The sequence below is a fragment of the Scleropages formosus genome, chromosome 11 (genome assembly GCF_900964775.1).
Source record: "Scleropages formosus chromosome 11, fSclFor1.1, whole genome shotgun sequence".
Lineage (NCBI taxonomy): Eukaryota > Metazoa > Chordata > Actinopteri > Osteoglossiformes > Osteoglossidae > Scleropages > Scleropages formosus.
In genome coordinates this window covers 4,791,496-4,816,653 of record NC_041816.1, presented here as the reverse complement: position 1 = coordinate 4,816,653, position 25,158 = coordinate 4,791,496, and the positions used below count along the sequence as shown (strand labels likewise).

At 42.2% G+C, this 25,158-nt stretch overlaps 1 protein-coding gene across 1 annotated transcript in view; it reads right to left on the bottom strand.

Moving 5' to 3' along the window:
- Window positions 1–25,158, bottom strand: part of galnt18b (UDP-N-acetyl-alpha-D-galactosamine:polypeptide N-acetylgalactosaminyltransferase 18b) — a 94,776-nt gene that overhangs the window by 11,659 nt on the left and 57,959 nt on the right. The window contains exons 4-9 of the mRNA XM_018752378.1: window positions 24,286–24,469; window positions 22,386–22,583; window positions 21,725–21,839; window positions 15,523–15,708; window positions 14,620–14,757; window positions 11,034–11,129 (exon numbers count right to left, since the gene is read on the bottom strand). Of these exons, the coding sequence (XP_018607894.1) occupies window positions 11,034–11,129; window positions 14,620–14,757; window positions 15,523–15,708; window positions 21,725–21,839; window positions 22,386–22,583; window positions 24,286–24,469 (917 nt within the window). The remainder of the gene's footprint in view (window positions 1–11,033; window positions 11,130–14,619; window positions 14,758–15,522; window positions 15,709–21,724; window positions 21,840–22,385; window positions 22,584–24,285; window positions 24,470–25,158) is intronic.

The following is a 25,158-nucleotide window of genomic DNA, read 5'->3' as shown; positions in this document are numbered from 1 at the left end:
AAATAAATCCCAAATACATAATTAAATGTTAATTAATAATGGAAATGAATACCTAATAATAGAGGGACACATTCAGGGATGGCACACAACACTGACAAACAGGGTGAACATACAAAGCAGTCTTTAGCTTTTAGCAATTCATCAGTTTAGCAAAGAATTTCATTTGTTAACATGTCGCCCTGTTCAGAGTTTCAGGTGTCAATAATCTGGAAATTGCAATACATTAAAAATGGGAATTTTCTGTTTAGATTTTTTCATTTAGGTGACACTTTTCTCCAAAGTGACTTTTGCATGGTTGCAGGAACATGTTGATTAGAATTACTGTTATTAGAATTTCACTATACATATTAGAAGTGCATTTAACCCTTTACCTCTTGTTTACATACTACAGATCAGTGACGTTTATTCCTTCAGACTCTTTCCTGCAGTGTAGTGTCCCAGAGCACTCGGTGCCCTACGGCTTTTCCACAATCATACCACATTTATTCATTTGGCTCATGTTTTTCTCCAAATGTTAAGCTATTTTTTTAAACAATTATTTACCCATTTATACAGCTGGATATTTTTAGTGCAGCAATTCACTTACAGTACCTTGCTGAAGGGCACTAAAGCAAGAGGTGGGATTTAAACTTGTGACTCTTGGTTCCAAAGACAGCAGCTTTAACCACTTATCTACCTGCTGTCCATTCAGCTGATTGAGCAGAACAAAGTTCCAGTCTTGATATTACACATTTAAAGATAAAGATCCTTTTTTTTAAAAACCTTTTTAATAGTTTAATGCGTTTATACATACACACACACACACACACACACACACACAGAGTGTGAAGCCACTTGTCCCAAGCGGGGTCACGGCAAGCCAGAGCCTAACCCAACAAGACAGGCTGTGAGACTGGAAGGGGAGGGGATACACCCAGGACGGGACACCAGTCCATCACAAGGCACCCCAAGTGGGACTTGAACCCCAGACCCACCAGAGAGCAGGACCCAGCCAAAACCGCTGCGCTGCCCCGCCCCCTATATATATATATTTATATATATGTGTATATAAATAAATTCCCTGTAATACTACACACTGCAACAATACAGTAAACATATTAGCAAAAAATACAACCCAGCACTTTTACTTTATAGTTTCACTTGTTCATATGGTTGTCCTAAAACGATGCTAAGAGCCACAGTATGTTGACAGTGTATTTATGGACATTATTAGGCCTTTTTAATTTGATGTCTTCTAACTAGTTCAACTTACCTTATTAGTGGAACTCATATATGAAAACATTTATTTACTGGCATCGGCGCTGCCAACAGCATAACTACACACAGGGCTAACAGTGATTTCCTCTTACTACTGGAAGTTGAGAGTAAAATAAATCTCTTCTGCATTCAGGCATGAAGCAGATTCAAGCTGACACATTAAATTAGTCTGAAAAAAGGACTCTTCACATATGCCAGTCTATTGCTCCACAGAGTCCATCCCTGTCGCTCCACCTCCACAAAGCATTTCCAGCTCCGAGTCCATTAACAGACACAGAAGGTCCATAATATTGCAAAAGAAAACTTAAATAAGTCTTCCTAATGACCATGTTCTTTAATGCATAAAATAAATGCAATATCACTATAGCGACAGCTGTACATAGGCTGTTTCCTGCTTCAAGTGCACCGCTACTCAATTTGTAGTTAATTATTCCTAAAGATTGCGACTGCGACACTTCGAAACACCACCACGTATAATAGCCGGCACCAAATAAATGGATGCATAAATAAATGTTGACAGACTGGAAACAGCAGTACACACCCTTGTATTTCCATCAGGATGAAAGATTAGCCAAAGGTTTTGGTAGATTAGAAATTAGCATGGAAGACATAAACACAGGAAAAGAAGGCCTTTATTCCCAATTATTAAAAAAAAAAAAAAAAAAACAAACCACTAAATAAGTAGTAAAATTTCATGGCTGTTAGCAGGGGACAAAGCCGTGGCCTTGCAGTTGAGCAACCCGGGTTCGAACACTAACTCCTGCTGTATCACCCTTGATAAAGGTACTTACCCTGCTTTGACACGGTAAAAATTACTCAGCTGTATAAATGTCTAAAATCACTATCAGAAGATTAATGTACAAACCTAAGATTGCAAGCTGCCTTTGGAAAAAGCACTGGCTAAAAGAAAAAACAAAAACAGCAACCACAGCGACAATAATTTAAAAAAAATATAAAATAATAATAACGCAAGACTAACTGAGGACGGATGGCGCAGCAGCTTTGAGGTTAGGGTTATGTCCTGGTGGGTAAAATGAAGGAAATGTTTTTTTCATATACACAGTATTATGAAGGAGCAATATAAATAAATACACAACACAGCATCCTAGTCCTTTACAGATTTTCCTCTTTTCCAGTGCAAACTGCTTTGGACTGCTTGCACATTTTTCTAATAATAATAATAATCTAGTTTTTGAGGGCTTGTCATTGAGGGCATTAACTCTCCCCACACATCTGTCTGGAGGAATTTAGATGTTAGCTGCTGGTGGAGGTGTGGGGTATCTATTAATTAGGGGTGAATTCCGCAGATGGCCCCTGCAGCTGTGGTGCCCCATAGACTAACAGGTGGATGTAAGAAATCTCAGCACTCGGGAGCAGCGGAGTGGGTGGTGCAGCTCGGTGCTATGGCAACAGTGGGGGGGATTCTTCCAACAGCTGGCATCCACAGATGTGCAATCCTCGGCCCATCTCAGATTATTCTCCTAGCAGGACGATTACTAATAAAACACCCTGTGTAGGCAGGAGTGCGACGGTCAATGTTTGAGTACACACCACTCATGCAAGAGCCATGTGGCCATCAGAGGGAACGCTGCAATCAGCCGTTTTGATGCTCTTCAATGAAATGTCAACGCGAAGCCCAAAATCCTTTATCCGCGACAAAAAGTGACAGTCTGACTGAAAACAGCTTGTGTCTCAAGTGCGCTGGAAGGCCAATTTGTTCGGGAGCGACTCATGTGCTCTTTCTTTGTACTCGTGACAGAAAGGGCATTTTTAAATTAGCCTGATTATGAGATTTGAAGGCCGAATTTCCCTCTAATTTCCAGAGTATCCGTCAAAGCAAGGAAAGGTCATTACTGCGGCCCGCTCGAACCAAAATCTTTCACTTGAAAGATCAGAGCTCATTGAGGATGCACAGAGGAACTTTGTGAAGAAGGTCCGTTTTCAAAGCTTCGTCCGCCACCCCAGAAAGATCTGACACATCATAACGGGCGGAATTAGCATGGATGTACACGGCTATGCGAGATCAAATATTTGCCCATAAACATTTCAGACTACGGGGGCAAGATAAGGTTCAATTATCGGGCGCTCTGTACATACCAGGCCTTCGAGACGTTTGCTCATCTCGTGTTTGTTCATGGAACAAATGAGAGCGTTGCGCTACCCCGTTTGTACCGTCAGGCCAACATCACGCATGGATTGTTCCAGTTTTTAACAGGGAGAAATTAAACATACCCAAGTTTGACAGCATAAATTAACTTATGCAATCATACATTTGAGTCATATCGGCCCCTTTCCGTACAAATCACTTTTTATTCGTACTTACAGTAGATGCAGCTGCTTGGTTGAGCACAGTTTTATGTAACAAACAAAACTGGGCCATTTCAATGTAAATTTGCGCTTATTTTGCTTCCTCATTAATCATTTCGCATGTGGTTACTACAGCGTCACTAAACAGATTCTCTGCGAATAGCTGTAGGTACAGGGCTGCTCTGAAAATAATGTTTAGACCAAAAGGTAAGCCGTTTAACGACAAAAGGTAATCAAAGCAAAGGAGCTTTATTGTAGAAATTACAACATTTTACTCTACAGCAGGGTTCTCCTATAAACACGTCTGAGGTAATTACGAATGAAGCGGAAAATATTCAGTTCTTCAAAAGATGGTGGTTCGGGGTGGAAGCAACAATAAACAAGAACGGGGACAGCTAGTAGCGTGGTGGTTAGAGCTACTGCCTTCAGACCCAAAGGTTGTAGGTTTGATCCCCACCTTTGAGCAAGGCACTTACCCTAAATTGCTCCAGTTAAATTACCCAACTGTATAATTGTAACTTTACTACTATAAGTTACTTTGGAGAAAAGCATCAGCTAAATGAATAAATGTAAAAAAAAAAAAAAAAAAAAAAAGTTGCTGATTTGTGTTACTGACTAGTGTAAACTAGAGCTCATCGACAAAACCGTTACCAGTTTGACGTATTTTTAATATAGCATGCAAAAACATTGACTTAATTGTTCAAATCAAATACAGTTAACCTCCTAGGTAGCAGAAGTTACGACTACTTTACTAAGAAAGTAAATTGTGGTTGTTTCCCAGCTGGCCACGTGCCACAATGTCATGACAGCATGACTGACATAAGTTGTTTCTCTGCAAAATTAAAATTTTTAGGGAGATGCTGACATTCTGAACAAATTAGTTACTCTGAAAACGAACCTTTCTATGTATTATCATCATTTTGATGGATTTCGCCAAAATTTTCAATATGCCAGGACATGGGGTCAAATATTTATACTACAGTTGAGAAAGGGGGGAAGACACTTATACGGAACAATTTTCAAAGTCAGCGTAAGGCTTCAGCTCTTAATAATCTTAATAACAATCCAGAAACTGGAAAATGTCAAAAGCATTCATGCTTCAAGTTATTATTATTCATATTATCCTGCCAGTGGTTTCTCTGTCTTACCCTGCCGTTCCCCCACACTTCCTTCCAGTAACATTTTAATGAAGCCATTTCGGAACCTTTTCGGATTAAACCAAAGTGTTTCAAAGAAGCGCATGCTCTGAAAACTCAATTCCAGAACGCTTCGGAAAAGTTTCTCATCAATTTTCGCAGCAAATCCCCAGATCTGCGCTCGATTCTCTTATCATTTTCAGCCTGAAATGTCTCTTCTGCAATATCGTTCTGTGCCAGAGGTCAAACAAACAGCTGCGGCAACACTCACTCTTCTGTCAAATTATTGTTACGGGGACAGCAAACAGTTTGTCAGTATTTGAATTCTGAGGAAATTATCTGGAAATTAATGCCGTAACTAATACGAATCGTCAAAGTCACACTGCCACCTTGCAGTTGGTAGATTGGACTTCAAATCTCATCTCCTGCTGTTGTACCCTTGATTAAGGTACTCGATCCCCAAATTGCCCCTGTAAAAACTACCCAGCTGTTTAAATGGGTAAATCAGTGTAAGCAGATTAACTTCGGAGAAAAACACCAGATGAATCAATAAAGTACCTATTGTCATTATTTGAGACAGTCATATTTGAACGTAGTATCTATAACGGCAATAAATACAAAAAAATGTGAAAAATATTACTCTTCATATTAGCTTGTGTGGAGTTCGCACGTTCTCAACGTGTTTGCGTAGGTTTCTACCTGGTGCTCTGGTTTCCTCCCACAGTCCAAACATGTCTCGGGTGAACTGGTGACTTCAAATTGCGTGTGTTTGTGTGTATGTGTGTGCGCGTGCACGAGACACTGCTGTGCTATACATTTGTGTGAATGACAGTAGGCAGCTACCTGTAGTGTATTTATCACTAAGTCACCTTGAATAATGATGTGAGATAAACACGCTAATAATCGTACTTCATTTTGGAGAAACGCATCTGCTAAATGAATATATGTAACTGTGAACGTAGTATAAAACACAGTGTTGCCCTCCTGTGCATTTTTCTTACAAAAATTATATTAGTAGGCATGTGGTCTGAGTATCGATGAAGCACTTCAGGATCACTGTTTAAACAAGTGCTTCAGCTGTAAGTGCACTGCTGTTCAGAATTTTACAATGCCAACATGAGCTCTACGGTGCTTCAAAAGATTGGTTTGCACCAGCAACTGAGCGACGCTGTACACAGCTGCATGTGCTCTGGGCACTGTTGTGTTTTGTCGCCCCCGACAACCACGGCCCACCTGCCTATCATATTGCAGCCCGCGGCCCACCTGCCAATCAGATTACAGCCCTTGCTGCTCCGGCTCCAGCACTAAACACCGTCGCTGTCGGCTTCAGGCCCTCGAAATTGAAAGCCCCTCTGTAAATCCAACAGGCGCTGCGCTTTCGCATCAACAAATCCACCCAGTATTTCTCCTCTTGTTTTAATTTGTTTGCAGCCTCTTGCATCAATTGATTTCTGTTTGTTCCTCCAGTGGAGCTCAGAAAAAAAAAAAAATCATAGCAAACTTAACAGCAGTACAACACAATGCAGATCTATGGGAAAGGAGATTGCAGAAAGAATAATGGAAAAAGAAGTTTCCTTACAGCTCAGTTGTTAAGTCTGCCAACTCTTTGTATGGGAAGCCATAACCTGGAGTCCGGAGGACCGGGGAGGTCACATAATTAAAAGTTAACACTGCACTAATGGGAAGATTACCAGAACAGAGAGTAAAAATAAACAGGGCCCCCACTGCCCTCACTCGGCTGATTGTTCATTGTGGATTGTTTATTGTATTGCCCTGCGTTTGTATTATCCAAACATAATGCTTCATTTGGCAAACGGCTCGATGGGGAATTTCCGCTGACAGCAAGAGCTGATGAACTGCGACTCCACTGCCGGCTAATCTCTTTACAATTAATGCCGCAAGTGCCGTTAAGATAATGGAAACTTCTGCGCTCTGCTCCCGCACTCCATTTCTTTTCATCAGCCGAGCCGAGCGGCCGGCAGCAGTTCTCCGAGTGGCGGAAGCTTCCGGAGCCATCGCTCATTTTCCCCCGTTTGAGAGAAGGGCTCGTCGGAAAGGCGCAACGGTTCGATGCCACTTTGCTTAAAAGATCAGCCCAGTCAGCACACTTCGGAGTTGTATCAAAGGCTTTCCAACTTGCACGCAAAGCCTTTGCGCTTAGCGCTGCATTACCACCACGGATTGCAATAACGACCGCAGACATACATTCAGTTTCACGGTGCAAACCGAGATGTCGCTTAACTGCTCATCGACCCAGCCTCTTGCCCACCAAGAGTGAAAATAATATTATCCGAGAGAAAATGCCCAAAAGGAGGCTATTATAAATGGAATTTAATCTGAAATACTCCAAAACGTCACAAATTTTATTCATTCACCATTAATTATCAATTACTGTGCTTTTCCACTGCAGTCACAGTGGTCCAGATCCTATCCCAGAAGCAAAAGGTGTGAGGCAGGGTACACCCTGGATGGGATGCTAATCCAACACCAGGCAATTGTCAGAAAATTATACTTTAGGAATGATACATGCTCACAGCCACAGTTGAAGGGAAGGTATATTAATACAACAGGAGCTGGATCCTCCCAAAATAAGTGGAATAAAATATAAGTAGAGCATGAATACATCTGCAACAGTGAATGCAGTACTACACACACACACACACATTTTCGAAACCGCTTGTCCCATACGGGGTCACGGGGAACCGGAACCTAACTCGGCAACACAGGGCGTAAGGTTGGAGAGAGAGGGGACACACCCAGGACAGGACGCCAGGCCGTCGCAGGGCACCCCAAGCAGGCCTTGAACCGCAGACCCACCGGAGAGCAGGACCCGGTCCAACCCACTGCGCCACCACGCCCCCCACCCTTTGGTAGTACCCATGTTTAAATTACTCACCCTGATGTACTGCAGTAAAAAATTCCCAGCTGTGTAAATAGCTACATAGGAGTAAGCAGCTTAACGTTGTAAGTCGCTCTGGAGAAGAGTGTCAACTAAATGAATAAATGTAAAGTCAGACAAAAAATTGTCCAATAAATGTGTCCCTTTCTCCCTGCAGGCTTTGCTGTGAAGGTTCCTCATGTATAGGATCACAGTGAGCAGCTGTGGTGGTAGAAGGTATATCTTTCATAGTTTGGTCATGTTTACTGGTTGGGGCCTTGCATGAAGCCACCTGACCATGTGGATTGACCTCTGACCATAGGGTCTGAGGCAGAACTGTCACCTTGCCCTTGAATCCTGCTCCTGCTTGATCAAGATATTTACCCTGAAGTGAGTAAAAAATGACCCAGTTGTATAAACGGATAAATAACTGTATATGAAGTCCCCAGGTTACGAACGTTCGACTTACGTACGACCCATAGTTTATGTTAACAAGTGCCTCGTGTGTGTTACTGTAATTGGCTTTAATTCTTTTTTGTTTTAACCCTCATAACCATGGCACCAAAGCGTAAATGTGATGCAAGTGATGGTGATGCATCAAAGAAAAGGAAAATGATCATGACTGAAACTAAAGTGGAAATAATAAGCGATTGGAAAAAGGCGAAACGCCAACGAACACCGGAAAAGCGTTCGACTATAGCTGGTAAATGTTCGGGACAAATTTTAAAGGACAAAACGAAAAAAAATGGAGCATGTAAAAGGCTCTGTCCTGATGTCTCCTTCCCTCTCTATTATAAATACTGCAGTTACATTTATTATCTCTTTCTACATCTCTCTCTATTATGAATACTGTAGTTACATTTGTTATTGTTATTATTACTGTATTATTATGTTAAAGGTGTTTTAGTGTATCTGGAAATGTTTCTTTAATGTTTTTTATGCATAGAAAGGTACACTATATACTAAGACAAACATTTGACTGACTGACGTTAGATACGAACTGTACCTAACTGTTCCGACTTATGTACAAATTCGAATTAAATATGTTCGTAATGCGAGGACTGCCTGTATGTAGCGTAACACTGCCAGTTGCTTTACAATGAAGTGTCAGGTGAATGAATAACTACTACAAATAATGAAAATCAGCATGTGTCAGAAGAGAAGGGGTAAAATTCTGTTTGTTAATGGATGCAATGCTCTAAAACTTGGTACATTTTAAATCAGCTGCTGTTAACAAACCTTATCGGAAATACATGTAAATCCTAAAGCAGCGTTTCCTTGCTAATACCTAAAGCTGATTGGCACGACTCAGGTCAGACAAAGGCAGGGATTAGTGTCATTAAGGTGCAGCCGCTGCAGTAATTGTCTGGTATAAATTGTTAGAGGTTCTCTTTAAAACCCTCAGATAGTATAGCAGCTTTATTAAGGATCTCTTTTGCTCCACACATGTCTGAATGGACTTTTGAGGTGCATTTATAAAACCACATACAGACATTTACCCACACAGATTTTAAGACTGGTTTTCAATAAGTGAAATGGAAAATCTAGTGAAATCTGATTGTGACACAAAGTTATGGTCTGCTTATTGTTTTGGTATGTAAAAAAAAGAAAAACTGTCTTTCCAACATGCAGTACCCTGAGGAATCATGAATGGAGAAGAATGGAAAAGAACAAATTCCATTTCAATAAGTCATACCGTACTATGAGGAGCATCATTCCCGGACTGAGATGGAATTTAAGTTGGTTGTTCCTCTGAGAAAATGAACAGGGCAGAACAATTTAGTGCCTCGAGGGGTTAATATCCCTCTCAGTGTTCAAGTGCTCCACCGAATGAAGAGTCCCAGCAATTACAGTGATTTTTGGGCTTTGGTTTTGACGAACCATGAGCTGTGATCCATATTTCATCACCTCCTTCCCACTACTGTATACTGAAATATAAATCCCAGCAGAAATATAGTTAGACCAGCTTTATTCACTTCTAAAATATTCTGTTACTCAGGTGCATTCAAAACAGTTTCTCAGATCAATATGCTATTTTCTGATAAGCTCCTAGAATTCCTTCCCCAGACCCTAGAAAGCCAACTTGTTCAGATGAGTTGGATCTTTTCTTACTGAAAGTCGCAGTACCATCTAACACCGTTCAAATCTCTCCATCAGTTCCTGAGAAAGTCCCATGAGAGAACAAGCAGTACCCGTCCGTCTATAATTTAAAGGAGGTGCCCTAGGAAACCCTGTACACGCAAATCTCTGTACTGCCTTGTTTTTCTATGCAGCTTGGGGGGGAAAAAAAAACTTCCAAAAAGAAATCAATCAATTTCTTAGAGCAGTCAGGCTTCAATTCTGGTCATAGATGTGCCACAGAAACCCTAAAGGTACTTCATGATCTTACTGATGTCCTGGAATAAAAAAAAAAACAACACTCCAGATATACAGTATGTACTGACCAAACCAAGACCAACACTACAGACCACCGCATTCTTCCGAACAGGCTGAGGAATACTGGCATCAGTGTGATATTTGTTACTTCACTTAACAATGAAGCAGCCTATTTAAACAAAAAAATGTAACATTATTATTAACCATAATTTAGTCAACATCTTTGACCCAGGTGATCAACAATGGTAAATGTTGTAGTAGCATTTATACAGCCAGGTAATTTTTACTGCATCAGTTCAGGGTAAAAACTTTACTTAAGGGTTCGATTGCAGGAGTAGTGATTCAAACCAGGGACCTTCATCTTTCAAAGCAACACCAACTACCACACTACCTGGTTCCTCATCACAACTCTTACCTTGAACTAATGGTACCACAAGGCTCCTAACTTAGTCCAATTTTATTCTTTTTTCATATTAACAACATGAAACAGGAGAAAATTCTCAGTTTTATACAGATGACACACCATACTCTGTTGTCACTTCCTGCTACTATTGCAGCATGTTCACCGTTGCTCATTCTTAGTAAAATTAAGAATAAAGATGGACAGTTATGAAATAAATCAATCAGATAAGACTGAAGGATAAGATAAATATGAAATGCAATTAATGAAGCATATCTCTTCACGCCACATTGCCAGCCTCATTCAGTTTTTCTACTACTGTCACAGTGTACTAATATCAGTGTATGTTACAGTACGGCTGAGCTCTTTATAATTCTTCTATTTATTCATAACAAGTATGCAGAATCAAAGGTTCCTCCAGCAAAAAGATGAAGAGGTCTTCATGCCTTTCAGTCATTTAATCATGTAACGTTGGTCCTCATTAATGACATTTTCCATTATTTATTAGACACTTATACTATCCTATCTTGGCTTTTATGTTACGGAAAATGTAAGATGACGTATACACCGTATACTGGGACCCCCTGTTCATACAGACTCCACCCACTGTAGGAAGAGCTTGGTGGTGATGCCATATAGGATGATATCATGGAGAGAGCAAGCCCAAAAGGGCTCCAACCTGAGGGGTCATCCCATGGCAGATGTACAGGATGGGGACGTTGTCTGTGTCGGGCCCCTGGTCCAGGCATAGGTCGCTCTTCAGGGAGTTCTTCAGCTGGAAGAGGGCAGCAGAGGGAGGCAGATCAGGAGGAGAAGAGCCACTAAAAAGTGTCCTTGTGTCTGCAGAGCCTGTAATCTGCTTATTTCACAATGCACAGATAAAGGACCTCACAGATACCCACAATCCCATAGCATAGTTCTTCCCTCAACGCCATCCCAGGCCATTTTACTCCATGTGCTCATCCTTTCCAATTTTCTCAGCTAAGGTGTTGACAAATGACAGCATTACAGATGAGTTCATAACACTGAGCCTTGGGTGCGAACGCAGTGGTGGAATAAACGCATCCGTTATCAAATTCCCTTCCTCTGAAACAGCAAGATTAAGGAGTCAAATATCACAGTTTAAAGAAGATATTACCAGTGTGCACTTTTCCCAAAATTGTGTTACTGCAGTGAGGAATTTTCTACGTAAACGAGTTCAACGTTAAGAAAACATGGGGATGTCATCCCGAACTGGACACAAGCAATTCATCACAATGCTGCCAGGACATCAGGTTTCAACTGCTGCACTGGTGACATAACATATATAATGTCCCGTAAAAAGATTAATGGAGGGATTTTTTTTTTTTTAAACATACGTGGATTTATCACCAAGTCAATACTCAAGGCAAACAAAGACAGAACTGAACCTATACCACCAGTGTGTTAAGAGTAAAAGTATATGCTGCAATTACTGCGTTATGTGTAAATGTGATTAGTCTGAGAATTATTTGCATTAATATGAAATGAGGGATGTAAATGAGAATTCTGATACCTTTAAAATCCATCCATTATCAGTAACCGCATGCAGGGTCATGACGGTCCACAGTCTATCCCAGAAGTATAGGGCATGAGGTAAGGTACACCTGGGATGGGATGTCCTTCTTAATAAAATCACAAAAATGCACGCACTCTCTCACTCACACACAGACACACTATAGGCAATTTCAAGTCTCGAGTTCACCTGAAACATGTCTTCGGATTGTGGGCGGAAACCGGAGCACCTGAGTAAAACCCATGCAAACTCCAAGCAGACTGAACAGGATTCAAACCTATGACCAAACCCAGGATCTATGAGGCAAGAGTGCTACACACTGTGCCACTCGCCTAAAAAGCCGAGAATGAAAAAAAGAAAAACAAAAAATCAAACACTCAAGCTTGCTGACTGTATAAAAGGACTCTGTGTGGGTTTCTCACATACCTCATGACTAAAAAAAATAAAAACCACCCTGACATTTTAGTTTCTTTTCCATTTTCTTTTTTTTTTTTTTTTTTTCCTCCAAGAGGGCTGCGTTTTTGTATGTTTACGCAGCAAGAATGTTTAAACCTACCGAAATCAGTTCGCGTTCACCGAAAGTGCCCTGAGACCGTCTCCGGCGAATTCCGTGACGGCTGTGATTGGCGTGTTCATCAAACGCAGGCAGAGAGCATTGCAGGAGCAGTTATTTTGGGATGCCTCACTCCTTGCTGGGTTTAATAAGGCTGACCTATTTTCGCAAAAAAACCTTCTTCGTTTTAATTATTCCGGCAGAGCGCACAACCTGAAATCAACCAGATTCGTCTTTGCAGCATTCATTGAAGTCGCTTAGGCTGCAATTTGGTGGGAACGGCTGGCGTGATGGACTTTGCATGAGCAGCGTGTGTAAACAGCGCAGGTCCGCCCCGGCGGATGGGGGTACGTGGGGCTAGGCTGCATTTTTGGCAGTGTGGCCAAGCTGTCCTGTGAAATCGCCATTCATCGGCACAGATGGGGCCGTGTTAGAGTGCCGGACGAAAGCAGGCCTTGCTCACAGGCTCCGCGTCTGCGGGACCAACTATGTCCGTGCACAAAGGCTCCCTGTTAGGCTGCCACGGGATCAAAAGCCTGGACCTAACCGCATGTCAACCACCACCAGCCCCTCAAATCTGGGGCTAGGGGCCCGGGGAGGGAGGGGACTTTCTCTTCCTTCCCCCAGGTCGGATGGTGGATACTTAAAGCATAGTTCTGCTTCTGCTTGTGAAATTTCCGTCAGCATTTACTTTATAGCTGGTTTACACCTAGTTTATAGCTATAAAAATAGATACATGGTATTAATCACATATCTGCATTATTATATAGTACTATAGCTATAAATGCAGATGTCTAGTTTAGAGCTATAGTACCACATAATATTTATTCATTTAGCTGATGCTTTTCTCCAAAGCAACTTACAATGTTAAGGTTACAATTATTTACCCATTTATACAGCTGGGTAATTTTACTGGAGCACTTTTAGGGTAAGTACTGTGCTCAAGGGTACTAGAGCCAGAGGTGGGGATTGAACCTGCCACATTCAGATCCAGCAGCTCTAACCATTATGCTAAAAGCTGCCTATATAAACTATAGATATCTAATTTATAGCTATAGTACTATATATTTCAAGCTGTAGCGCTTATCAGAGTTTTTATTTTTAATTAATATGAAATAGAGATCTCAGCTTGTGACAGTTATGTTCTGGAAACACTTACATAACCAGAAAGGACACAAGTTCACCCTGACTCCACCCCTCAAAGGCTATGTGTACATGTGTACAATACCATATAGTATATATCAGTACGGCAGTGAACATGATTAAGATGTTAGTTCTGTCAGTTTCTTTCATATGGAGCACACATTTATAATTGAGGTATATAAATATTAATTCAATAAATATTTTTATTACAGAATAGCAATATAAAGTAAACATAACAAGTAATAACTAATATAAAAATAAATTAATTTAATAAGCATAATATATCAGGAAAAAAGATTTAAACAAAAAATGTAATTTACAGTGCTATGTACTGTAGTTTATAGTTATGTCAGTCAGCATGTTTAACATGTGTCTGGTCATTTCAGTTCCTTTCATTTGATACACACACAACGAAGCTCTATAATCAAAAAGGTAATGTAATACCAAAATAAAAAGTAAAACTATATTTACATATCTTTGAGGGGGAGGGAGTGAGAGCATCAAGTTAGTGTTATGTAGCTTGCGGAAGATCACCGCAAGGCGGCGGCAATGGTTATCTCACACACACACACACACACACACACACACACACACACACACACACACACTGGCTGAAGCCGCTTATCCCGAGCGGGGTCACGGCGAGCCGGAGCCTAGCCCGGCAATGGTTACGTACTTTGTAAATGAGCAAGACAAACTTTTCGTATCTTGGAATTTTTACTGCTGATCTTTTACAATAATTTGTGTAAGGCTGAGATTTCATCTTGTATATTGCAAAACACGAGGTGTGCCAGTGCTGCAAAACAACTACCCATGTTTCCACGTGATCAATAACCGCTTGACCAGTGCAGGGTCACGGTAGTCCGCAGCCTATCCTGGGACGTGAGGCAGGATGCACCCTAGATAAAGCTAATGAAAACGCAGTGAATCTTAATTACTCTCTTTTAGCAAACTGCTTGTGCTGTTGTATCGGAGATGGGCAGGGAAATCAACATTCAGGTGTTGGTGCTGTAAAGACATGAGGTGGATTCTCACCACTCCGTAGGCGATGGTGTCTGTGTACATTCTCATCTCGGAGTAGATGTTGACCAAGTACCATCGAAACGTTTTGCACCGCAGCCTTTTCCTCAGAGCCTTCCTCTCGGAGACATCACCGATGTCAATCCCAGAGTCCTAAACACACACACACACACACACACACACACACACACACACACACACACACACACACACACACAAGAAACATAGGAAGCAGCTAAGAGTAAATGGTCACTCCATTACAGGTATCCATGCTGCCCTGACTCCAGCGTCCATTATTGTACTCATGCTCAAGCCTGCAAGAAATATGAAAACAAGGGTCTGCTGGCACAAGTCTCCTGGGCTTGACCTTTGTGCACCCGGGGTACTAGAGATCGCCCGGTCTTTTCCTACCCACCTGAAGAAGACAGGCAGAAAATCATCCCAACTGCATTCCAGTAGAACTTTCTTCGAGGGCAGAAATAACTAATCTGAAGAAATGTTCTGGTCCTCCTCCGATTCCGATAAGAGCCGAGGCATAGCTCGTTTCAGGCCCTCCCCAGCTTTTGTTTTTGTTTGTTTTCCGAAACAGATTAGTCGTTAAGACCACTTCCAGGAGAATTTAGATATTCGGTTCGAGGCAGATATTATTAGCTGAAGCTTCTATTCAAAGCAGCTTAAAAGGAGGCCCTCAACAGTACAAAGGGAGACTGCGAGGAGGCTCTCGGCACGCTTTGGCTGAAGGGGCATCGCGGAAGTTTCAGATGCTGCTGCTGCTGGGGTGCGGTGGTACCCAGGAACCACACGCTCAGTCCCACAGGATGTTCATCAAAAACATCAGACTGCTCATCCTAATGATATCCTCAACAAGCAGGTCCACGCACCCCTCTGACTCCACAACATCGACACGTAATGACTCACCTCCTGCGGAACGTTCCAGGCCATGTAGACGTGACTCTTGAACTCGTCCATCCACACCTCGGCCACCCGCAAGGCGTTTCGGCGTACATGGGCTGTCAGGTCCTCCGTGTAGGGCTTGTGGGCTCGCTCAATGTGGGCGATTCGGGCGCAGGGCAGGACCTCAACGCTGCCCCCGCACTGCCATACCTGGTATTACATGGGGTCCACGGACAAAGTAATTATTCACTGCATGTCGCAGTCAGAGATGCTCTAACTCAATGCCATGGTCCACAAAGCTCTTTGTGGAAGGGAACCCTCCATTTCTGGGATAACAGTATAGATGAGATTCATCACGCTGTCAAACAAACTATTTAGTATCACAGCCGGTCCCATTGGTGCCTCACATCTCCTGGCTGCGTATTTGGATGCGAGTTTGCTCTCGGCTCAGTCCGCGTGGAGTTCGAGCGATCGCCCTGTGATCACTTGGTTCTGGATTTCTCAAAGTGCTCCATTTTCCTCCCACAATCCAAAGATGCCTCAGATGACTTGGTGACTCCAAATTGCCCTTAGAGCGTGTGTGTCTGTGTGTACAAGTGTCTGAATGAGTGTGTTTAGTACAGTGTATCTAGCATTGTAAATCAAGATATAAATACTACATAATAATCATCGTCCATCACTAAAATAGTAAATGTATGTAGAGTAGCAACAAAAGTAAAAAAAAAGTGCTGTTACATCACAAGCTAAAACTCAACATGACAGAAGCATATACTTAATGAAATAAAACATTATTGCACTGTACTTTGGCACCTGCAGTAAATATAAAAACAGCAGCAAAATCATTTAAATTAGTAGCACGATAGAAAAAGTTCACTAACTTTGCATATTGGAACATACACAGTGCAGTCAGGCACCCAAAGCTGCGTTGCTAGGGAACCTAATGTCACCATATCACACCTTATTAGCCAGCGTGAGGATGTAACGCCGCTGTTCCGCAACGTTCGCAATGAAACTCAACCGTTTCTTTATGCAAGCCTGTTTAATGCAGTCCAAGGAAATCATTCCCTGCACATTCTATCGAACAATAAATTGTCAAGAAGGGTGAATCAATTTGTCCACAGCTAAGAAGACCTACATCTGGAAATGAGTGCATGTCTGGTATAGCGTCTCAAATTTCCGTTTGTTTCAGGTTCGTGTTGACACTGTCAGAAAACATATACAGTTGATACATTTACTCATTTATTCATATTTACTGCTTAAAGTCTATATAATTAATTTTGCCATTATAAATGGCAACGCTCAAATAGGAAAATGCATAAAAACTGCAAAAATATTTACAATTTACAGTAAACTGTAATCTGAAAATACTGAATATATTCAAAATGAAAAGCCTGAGAACCATCTCGACATTTAAATTTCCAATCATCCCTTAGAAATACAGCTAAATTTTAAGAATGACTAATGTGATAACAGGAAAACAAATATGACAGCAAAGGATGATTCCACAAATATCAAGACAAAGCAAAACAAACTTCAGACTGTATTTGAATACAATACCATTACTATGTTTTACATGAAGGCAGTTAACTCAAATGTCTAACTAACCTCCACTAGAAAAGTGAAAACTTGAATTAAGCCATAATTTTAATGAATTTTGGAAGAGTTGGCCGGAAGTCCTAAGAGCTCTATGAAATATTGCAGCCTTTGATTCTGTCTCTATGATGTTGTGAACCTATGAATGAAGAAGAAATAATTTCATCATTTCAAGAAGAAAATATGTAAGTGCTTGTTCATACATATGAGAAAAAAATGTTTTGTAATAATAATAAGAAGAATAAATAACAACAATAATAAAAAAATAACAACAACAACAATAATACCACCACATGAGAATGAAGACACTGCACCATGACTCTACTTCAGTGCCTCTTCCACTCTGACCTAAACACCAACACCAGAGACCCAATGGGCACCTTTAGTCTGCACAGAGATGGTCAGAAGCCCTGTAGGCAGACCCCCCAATGTCACCTGGTTGTGATAAGGAAGCTCTGGTTCAAGGTGCACCTGCCTTAGGTTGAGGAGGGTGTACGTGCATGTGTTAAGTTGAGCTCCACATGTTGCAGCACTCAGTAGTACGTCACCATGGTACAAACTACCCTCTGGACCGTTAAGCCCCAGCACCAGCTTCCCTCTCTCACCCTCTCCTCTTCAACTTTCCTTCACCTTTTTGGCTCTTTCTTCTGCCCCTGCACCCCCCCCGACCCACCCCCCAGCAGAGCACCAGAACTCCCTGAATGATCCTTCCTGGAAGATGATGGCTGTCTCAGCTGGTCAGAAGCAGATGTATATCCAATATTCAGCTAGTACTTTCAACCTTCAGCCAGATGCTCACGTCAACGGCACCGTAACTCTCCCAGGATGCCCTGGGGCAAATGATGGAGAGAGCTGCGGAGACCACGAGACAGGACAGCGGACTCGCCATGAAACAGAGGTCCATTAGACGTGAAAGTGGCTCCTGGGAGCACAGAAGGTACCGGGGAATCAAAGCCCTGAGATTTGAATCAAAGACCCTCCTGCCTGGAGACACACAGCCCCTGAGCTCCACAAGACCCGGTCTTCAGCTGTCACATCCTGCTCACTGCATTCATCCACACCACAGTGCTCCTCAGTGCCAGACACAATGTCAAGCACCCGCTTGAATTCGGCCCTTTTTTTTTTTTAATCATACTATGGTCTGCATGGCAAAGTAATATCAACCTTTTTATCTTGATGTGGTCAGAGAAGTATAAAGAGGTATAAAAGAAATAGAATTCCTGAGACCATTTCCTGAACAGTGACGTCTGTCTTCAGGAAAGAACAGAGACCCGTTGGCATCCACAGTCACTGACTGATAATTTTCCCGTACGTAATAACAGCTCTTTCAGTCAACGGTCAATATAAGTTACATTTTACACAAACAGAGTGGACACAGCCTGAACACAAATGTATATTCATGCCACTGTCAAGCAAAACCACATGTTCAATGTCTGACAAAGGGATAATGACTTGGTTGGAACCCCTGACAATAAGGGTATGGTCAGCAGGGTTTAAATACATGAAAGATGTGACCTGGTAGCATAGCGGTTAAGGATCTGGACTGTGATGATATAGTCAGAAGGTACCATAGTCATTAAGGGTGTGGACTGTTATGTTATGGTTGACAGGGAGCATTCTGGGTAAGTACTTGTGCAGTGATGGTACAGTCACCAGGTAGCACAGTGGTTAGGGACCTAGACTGTGACAATGTGGTGGATGAGCAGTATACTGGACTACGACGGTGGTTAAAGATCTTGACTACGATGAAGGAGTATGACACCGGCCCCAACTCCAATATATCCTTGATTAAGGTAAATACCATGAACCCCATCAACCCAGCTATAAAAATGGTGTATACCTCGTAGTTTTTTTAAGCTGCCTTGGATATAAGCCCCAGCTGTGTAAGTAGTTACAATCTAACTGGATGTGAATGGAGGTCTGAATATATGTGGGTATAGTGCGGTACAGTAAAGGTACAGCAGTTAACTGCTGCCATTCGTCCCTCATGATGTTCACACACCTGTCTGAGCCGAGATGTCACTTCTGACAACCGTGGACCATATGTGCTCACCCGCGTGTGTATCTAGCCTCCTGGGTGGCAGATGTGCGGCACGTCACTCTGCGGGAAAATGTACTAATTGCCTACAGCGGTGCGCACAATCTGTGACGTCTTTATTTATTTGCAGGAAGCATTAATAACAATTATCTATCACTTACGGAGGCTCATTACAGATGTACATTATTTAACATCAGTTCTAAACGAATCACTGGATTAGCATTAGACAGTCATTCTTTACTTCTGATTTATATCCCTTAGCAATCATCTTATGAACATTATATATGGATATAAAAACAATTATTTCAATGAATGGATAAGATTGGTATAAATGCTTTACAAGATTTATTGCAAAGCTGAATCATTTCATTTCCCTGATTGATAGTATGATAGTTTCAAAAAGTGCTGAGAAAATTGGTTTCTTGTATTACGAACAGCGAGTTGGGAATTTCTGAAGATATGGACATTTACTAGGGTACACAAACACTGCCTGAGGCCACTTGTCCCAAGTGGGGTCGTGGTGAACCGGAGCCTAACCCGGCAACACAAGGTGCAAGGCTGGAGGGGGAAGGGAAACATCCCGGACGGGATGCCAGTCCGTCGCAGGGCACCCCGAGTGGGACTCGAACCCCAGACCCACCAGGGACCAGACACAGACCAAACCCCCCATGCCCCCATTTACTAGGGTATTTTTTTTTTATTTTAAATTGCATTTTGTACACACATCGATTAGCAACCAGCGTTTACCTTCCGAGCCAACAGATAGCAGTAGAGTACTCAGAAAAAGAGTGTGGAACCAGAACAACTCAACTGACTCGCTCAGTGTTTACAGCCAGTGTCTGAGTTCCTGAACACTGGTGTTCACTCACCATATGATGAACGTTTCATGTGTTTACGAGATGATTCGTTTAACAGTCAGCGTTGAACAGGAGTTTGTGGGGACAACTTATTCTTGAGTCATTTTTGTTTAAATTTCAAGGTAGTACAAAGTTAATGACATTTTTTAAATAAAATGTTGTATAGAGTATTTTTAATTTATTACAGCAGTATTTGAGACTTTGAAACAGTGATACTTGTAGTTTTGATTTAGTAGTAAAAGTTGTGACTTAGTGAAAGTAACTGCGGGTTTATGAATAAATCTTATTACGCACCATCTTCAGGTCCCAGTTGTGTTTGTAAGCTGAGGAGCTGGTGCACTCTAATATTTTTGGAACCAAGCTGGCTGCAGTGCTCTGGAGCTCATCTCAGTAGCGCTACCTTCCTGCTCTCCTTGGCAACAAATCAGAAGAGCAGGTGAAAATAATGTCAGCATGGTACCAAGTCACAATTCTGGCCCATGAAGAAATTAAACCAATTTAGAATATCATAGTTTACATTTATTTAGTAGATGCTTTTCTCCAAAGCAACTTCCAATGAACTCTATGTAATGTTATCAGCCCACACACCTTACTCACCATGGTGACTTACACTGCTAGATACACTACTTACACTGGGTCACTCATCCATACATCAGTGGAACACACTCTCTCTTTGTCACTCACGCGCTATGAGTGAACCTCAACAGCATGGCTTTGGAGTGTGGGAGGAAACCAGAGCACCCGGAGGAAACCCACACAGACACAGGGAAGGACATGCAAACCCCCCACAGACTGAGCGAGGATTGAACCCACGTCCTCTCACACCACCCAAGTGCTGTGAGACAGCAGCGCTACTCGCTGTACCACCCATATTAGTTTATGGTTTGTAAGGTTTGTCATATATAATTTATGGTTTGCAAATGACCATTTATGGTTTATATGAACATTTACAATGATAATAATGTCAGCTTACTAAAAAGATCACCAGAAACAGTTAAGTTTAACAAGCTTTTGATTTTACAATATTTCGACTTTTAAACTAAAAATAAAAACTCCTCTGTTACGTTAGGCAGTTAGGAATTCAACACAAGCTGAACTGGAATGGACTCCTGTTCGTTTACCTTTTACCCCTCAGCATCATTACACTCGACCTGTAACCAACGCAGTAAGGAAAGATGGGAGGTCTTCGGGATAGAATCCCAACCTCCTGGAACAGAGTATTTTTTTACCTCCCTCAAAAGCCAGTGGCAAGGTCTCAGAAGGGTATGGGCTCTCAGCTCTGGTCTCACAGCATTACCTTCTGTAAGATGCCTCATTAGAGACTGCACTGCCAGGAACAACATCCGCAAAGCAAAATTACCCTTCGGAACCAACAGCCAATTCCTGTAAATCGAAACCAAATTCTAGCAGCCTGGGTGTCCGGTTTCATCAGTGCTGCACAGACATTTTGATCTCGGTCCATGCAGAACAGGCTAAATAACGGGAAGGGATGTTCCATTCCCTGTTGGAAATGGTTGATGGAGGCACCATATGCCCCATAATGGAATTACCCATGTGGCAGAGAGTGGAGAAGAACTCGTCCCGGGTCGTCAAGATACGGACCTCGGAATGAGACTCATTTTCTGCAAAAAAGGCTATTACTGTTGTTTCCCTTGTTATTGTTGTTCATACTGCAGGACAGAGGACATTAAGTCCATTAGACATGTCCCGCTCATGTTAAGACAGCATCGCAACTCACCCTGACACCCAGCTCCACATTCTCGCCCCCGTAGACCTCCAGTCCCTCATCGAGGAGGCCGATTTCCTCAAAGTACTGCCTGTCCACCACGAAGCAGCCGATCAGAGCTGGGCTCCTGTGGGAAGAGCAGCGAAACGGACCCCATGGGAACAGGACAGCTTTGTTTACCGCCCATGTTCGCACGTGGAATGCGGGTCAAAGTGATCACACACATCACCAGCTTCTCCACCCGAAGGCTTGTTTCTGCATGGCGTTACTGCCGCCAACCCATGCAGACAATCGCTTTCATTACCAGCACCAGGCGAATCGGTTATGCATCTCTAAAATTCTAAATTAAAATTATAACTTAATCCATAACACAATCACAGACAATTATGGACATAACAGCTACAGCAAATTTTGCTGTTATGGCTCAGTCTTGACAGCATAACCTGTCTTTTTTGTATGAGACAGATTTACACAGGTCCTGGATCTTCATATTATTGTGTCCAGGAGGGTTGGGCAGCCACTGGTACATGGATCCCCATAGGTTTATTTTTCTCTTTTTCTTTTGCAGTTTGGGAATTTTTTGGGAGTTTGGAAGTTCAGTATATTGTTATGGATATGGTGTATATCATGGTACAATCAGGCAAGTCATCACCGAATAACTAATCAAAGTTACCTGATTGGAGCTGTGTTGTTTGCAAGGTTCCACCAGGATTTGGGGGGGTTCAAGTAGCGACACCACAGCTCCCAGTCAAAGCCCTGGGCAGATAGAGGGTACTCCTCTATTTCGAAGGTGTCGTATTTGATGTTGTCAAATGAAGGAGAGACGATTCGGGTTCGATCCTCTTTAATCCTCAGCAGAATGGGTTCGGCCCTAGGAGCACAGCGGCGACAAGCGAGTTCCGATTTGACGTTGCCAACAAATCTGTGCCACTTTGAGTTTTGTAAGACAACAAAATAATGGGAGAATGTCAACAAAAAACAACTTTACAATCACGTTAGCAGTTTTGCACTCGGAAGCGTCTTTGTAGCATAACCCTCCTGTCGGAAAAATGTGCTCAGCACTCTCAAAAAAAATTTTAATTGAAATCTGTTTCTTGTAATTTATGTATTGCTTTGTTATAGCAGCACACACTTTGAGGCAGGGTATGGCAGTGTAGTTAACACGGGCTGAGTCGCATCAGCTGCCTAATGTGCAGATCCCTCAGCCAGGAAGAGACAAATAATATCATTATCGCCTCAATGGAATATGTGGCTCCTTCTTGTGAAAATGAAATTGAATTTCATTAGGGGATTATAAATCATGTCAAGAGCACCGTGACGGCCGCACCGCATACTGTAAACCCAACAGTTACACAAAAGGCCTGCGGCCCTCTCGGAGAGTAATTAAGATCATAAATACAAATGATGTTACCACGGTATGCTTGGTATCATTAAGGACAGTCAACAGCATTTTGACGAAATAACACCAGCAGGATATATATTAAATATTATGTTTATTATTTTCAAAAGAATACATATCTTTGGATTCATATGTACATCAGAGGTTCTATTTTGAGACTGCGTGCTATATATTCTGCCGCTTGAGTGTATAATGCCATTCTTCTAATTCCAGGACTGGCTGAAGGCGCTGGTATTCTTGGAAGCCACTGAAGTTAATTGAAGCTCTTATTTATCGGTTAATAGTGTTGGCATTTCTGTCTTAAAGAAGTGAATGAAAGGCGATGACTCTTCCCTAAGTCTGTGTTATTTTTTGCTATATGGATTTACCTTGTCAGTGCATATTAGCGGTGGAAATGTTCTGGAAGCTGATCAAAGTGTTGTGACAGATTTGGGTCAGGCTGTTGAGAGTGATCTTAAGAAGCATGTAGACTGTGTCAGGAAAAGGAGTTTTGTACCCTGAGGGTCGATGAGAGACACAGGTGAACTGTGTTGACTTGGACAACACACGGGTGCCCCGCTACCATGTACAACATTCTTGCATGTCTCAGGATGGAGATGGTAAAATTCCACAGACAAATTCCTTCAGTCAACATATTTTCACACTCATCTGCTCTAAATTGCTCCTGTCATTAATAATGCTTTCATAATAGCCACAATAATTTTCATTAATATCACAATAAGTTCATTTGTGAGCCAAGGTTCTGGATCTTAATTCCTAGCAAGTTCTTTGCCTACTAGTTCAAAACTCTGATTACAGTCTACAGTCAAGGGGTCATCCTCCAATCCCTTCAGGACCTGATCACTCTCTCCTCCATCCCTGGCAGCTTGGAGGTCCCACACAGAAGCGGTCTAAAATCAAAAGTCCATAAGTTCTTGGTTTTGGCTGCAATGTGTTGAATCCCTCCCAGCATGGAAGATGGGTCTCAAAACTCATCTTTTTTCAGACCCATTATCTACTCACAGCTTCACAAACTATTCCAAATGCATTAATGTAAATGTGCCATAGGATTACGGTTAGGGTTTGAGTTAGCTTAACCATACTCGGTTGAAAAAAACCAAGCGACAATCATGGTACGCAAGGGCAACGAGGACTCTGAGCCAAAGGGCAGCAGAAAACGGGATCCCTCACTCACCATCCAGTGTTGAACTCCACGTGTGCATCAAAGAGGGCCACAACAGGGGCAGAGGCAGCCCTCCATCCGCTCACTCGCGATCGGATCAACCCCTCCTGCTTGTCATGACGAACCACTTTGATGAAACCTGGCTGCTGGGAATTGGTCTCCTCCACAAATTCCTGCAGGTTCTCCTTCAGCTCCTCTACAAATGCAACACAAAGACAGGAGTTAGGACAGGTGTTTGGGTCAACTTGGCTGCCAGGACCCCAAACACCTACCGGTGGTACTTGTGAGGTCCAGCCCTACACTCACTCTCTGACATCTCCACTCACTTTTGGTATGATCTAACACTCCAGTTCTGGAAACCACAAACTAGCCAACAGAGCCAGAAAAATCCTCTCCCCCAAAGAATGTCTGGGCCATTCAGCCCCCTGATCCCTACCCGTTATTGAGGACTCATTCAATGAAGGGCTAAACATGCTAGTTTCTAATGACAGATCTATGTTGATGCTCACGTGTCCCATTCACAAAGAGTCACAGTTCACTTTAGGGCCCTTAGCAAATGCACGGCCCAATTCGGAACATTTTTAATATCAAAACCCACTGCCTAGAAATGTGAAACTGCAGATTAGGACAAGCACACAGGTAATAACCATACCAACGACAGATATTAATAATCCAGTTCACTTAGGACAGTTTAAAATGCACATACAGCACATGACTTTACCGCTGAAAATAAATGGAATCTACGCTTCATCGAGCAAGCGGGACACCAGGTCGAGTGACACATTGTAATTACCGTTTTGTGGAATATATACTTTAAACAAGCGCACCCTCATAAATATTTATATATTTTACTTTCTCCAAAGATTATGTGTGTAAGTGCTGACA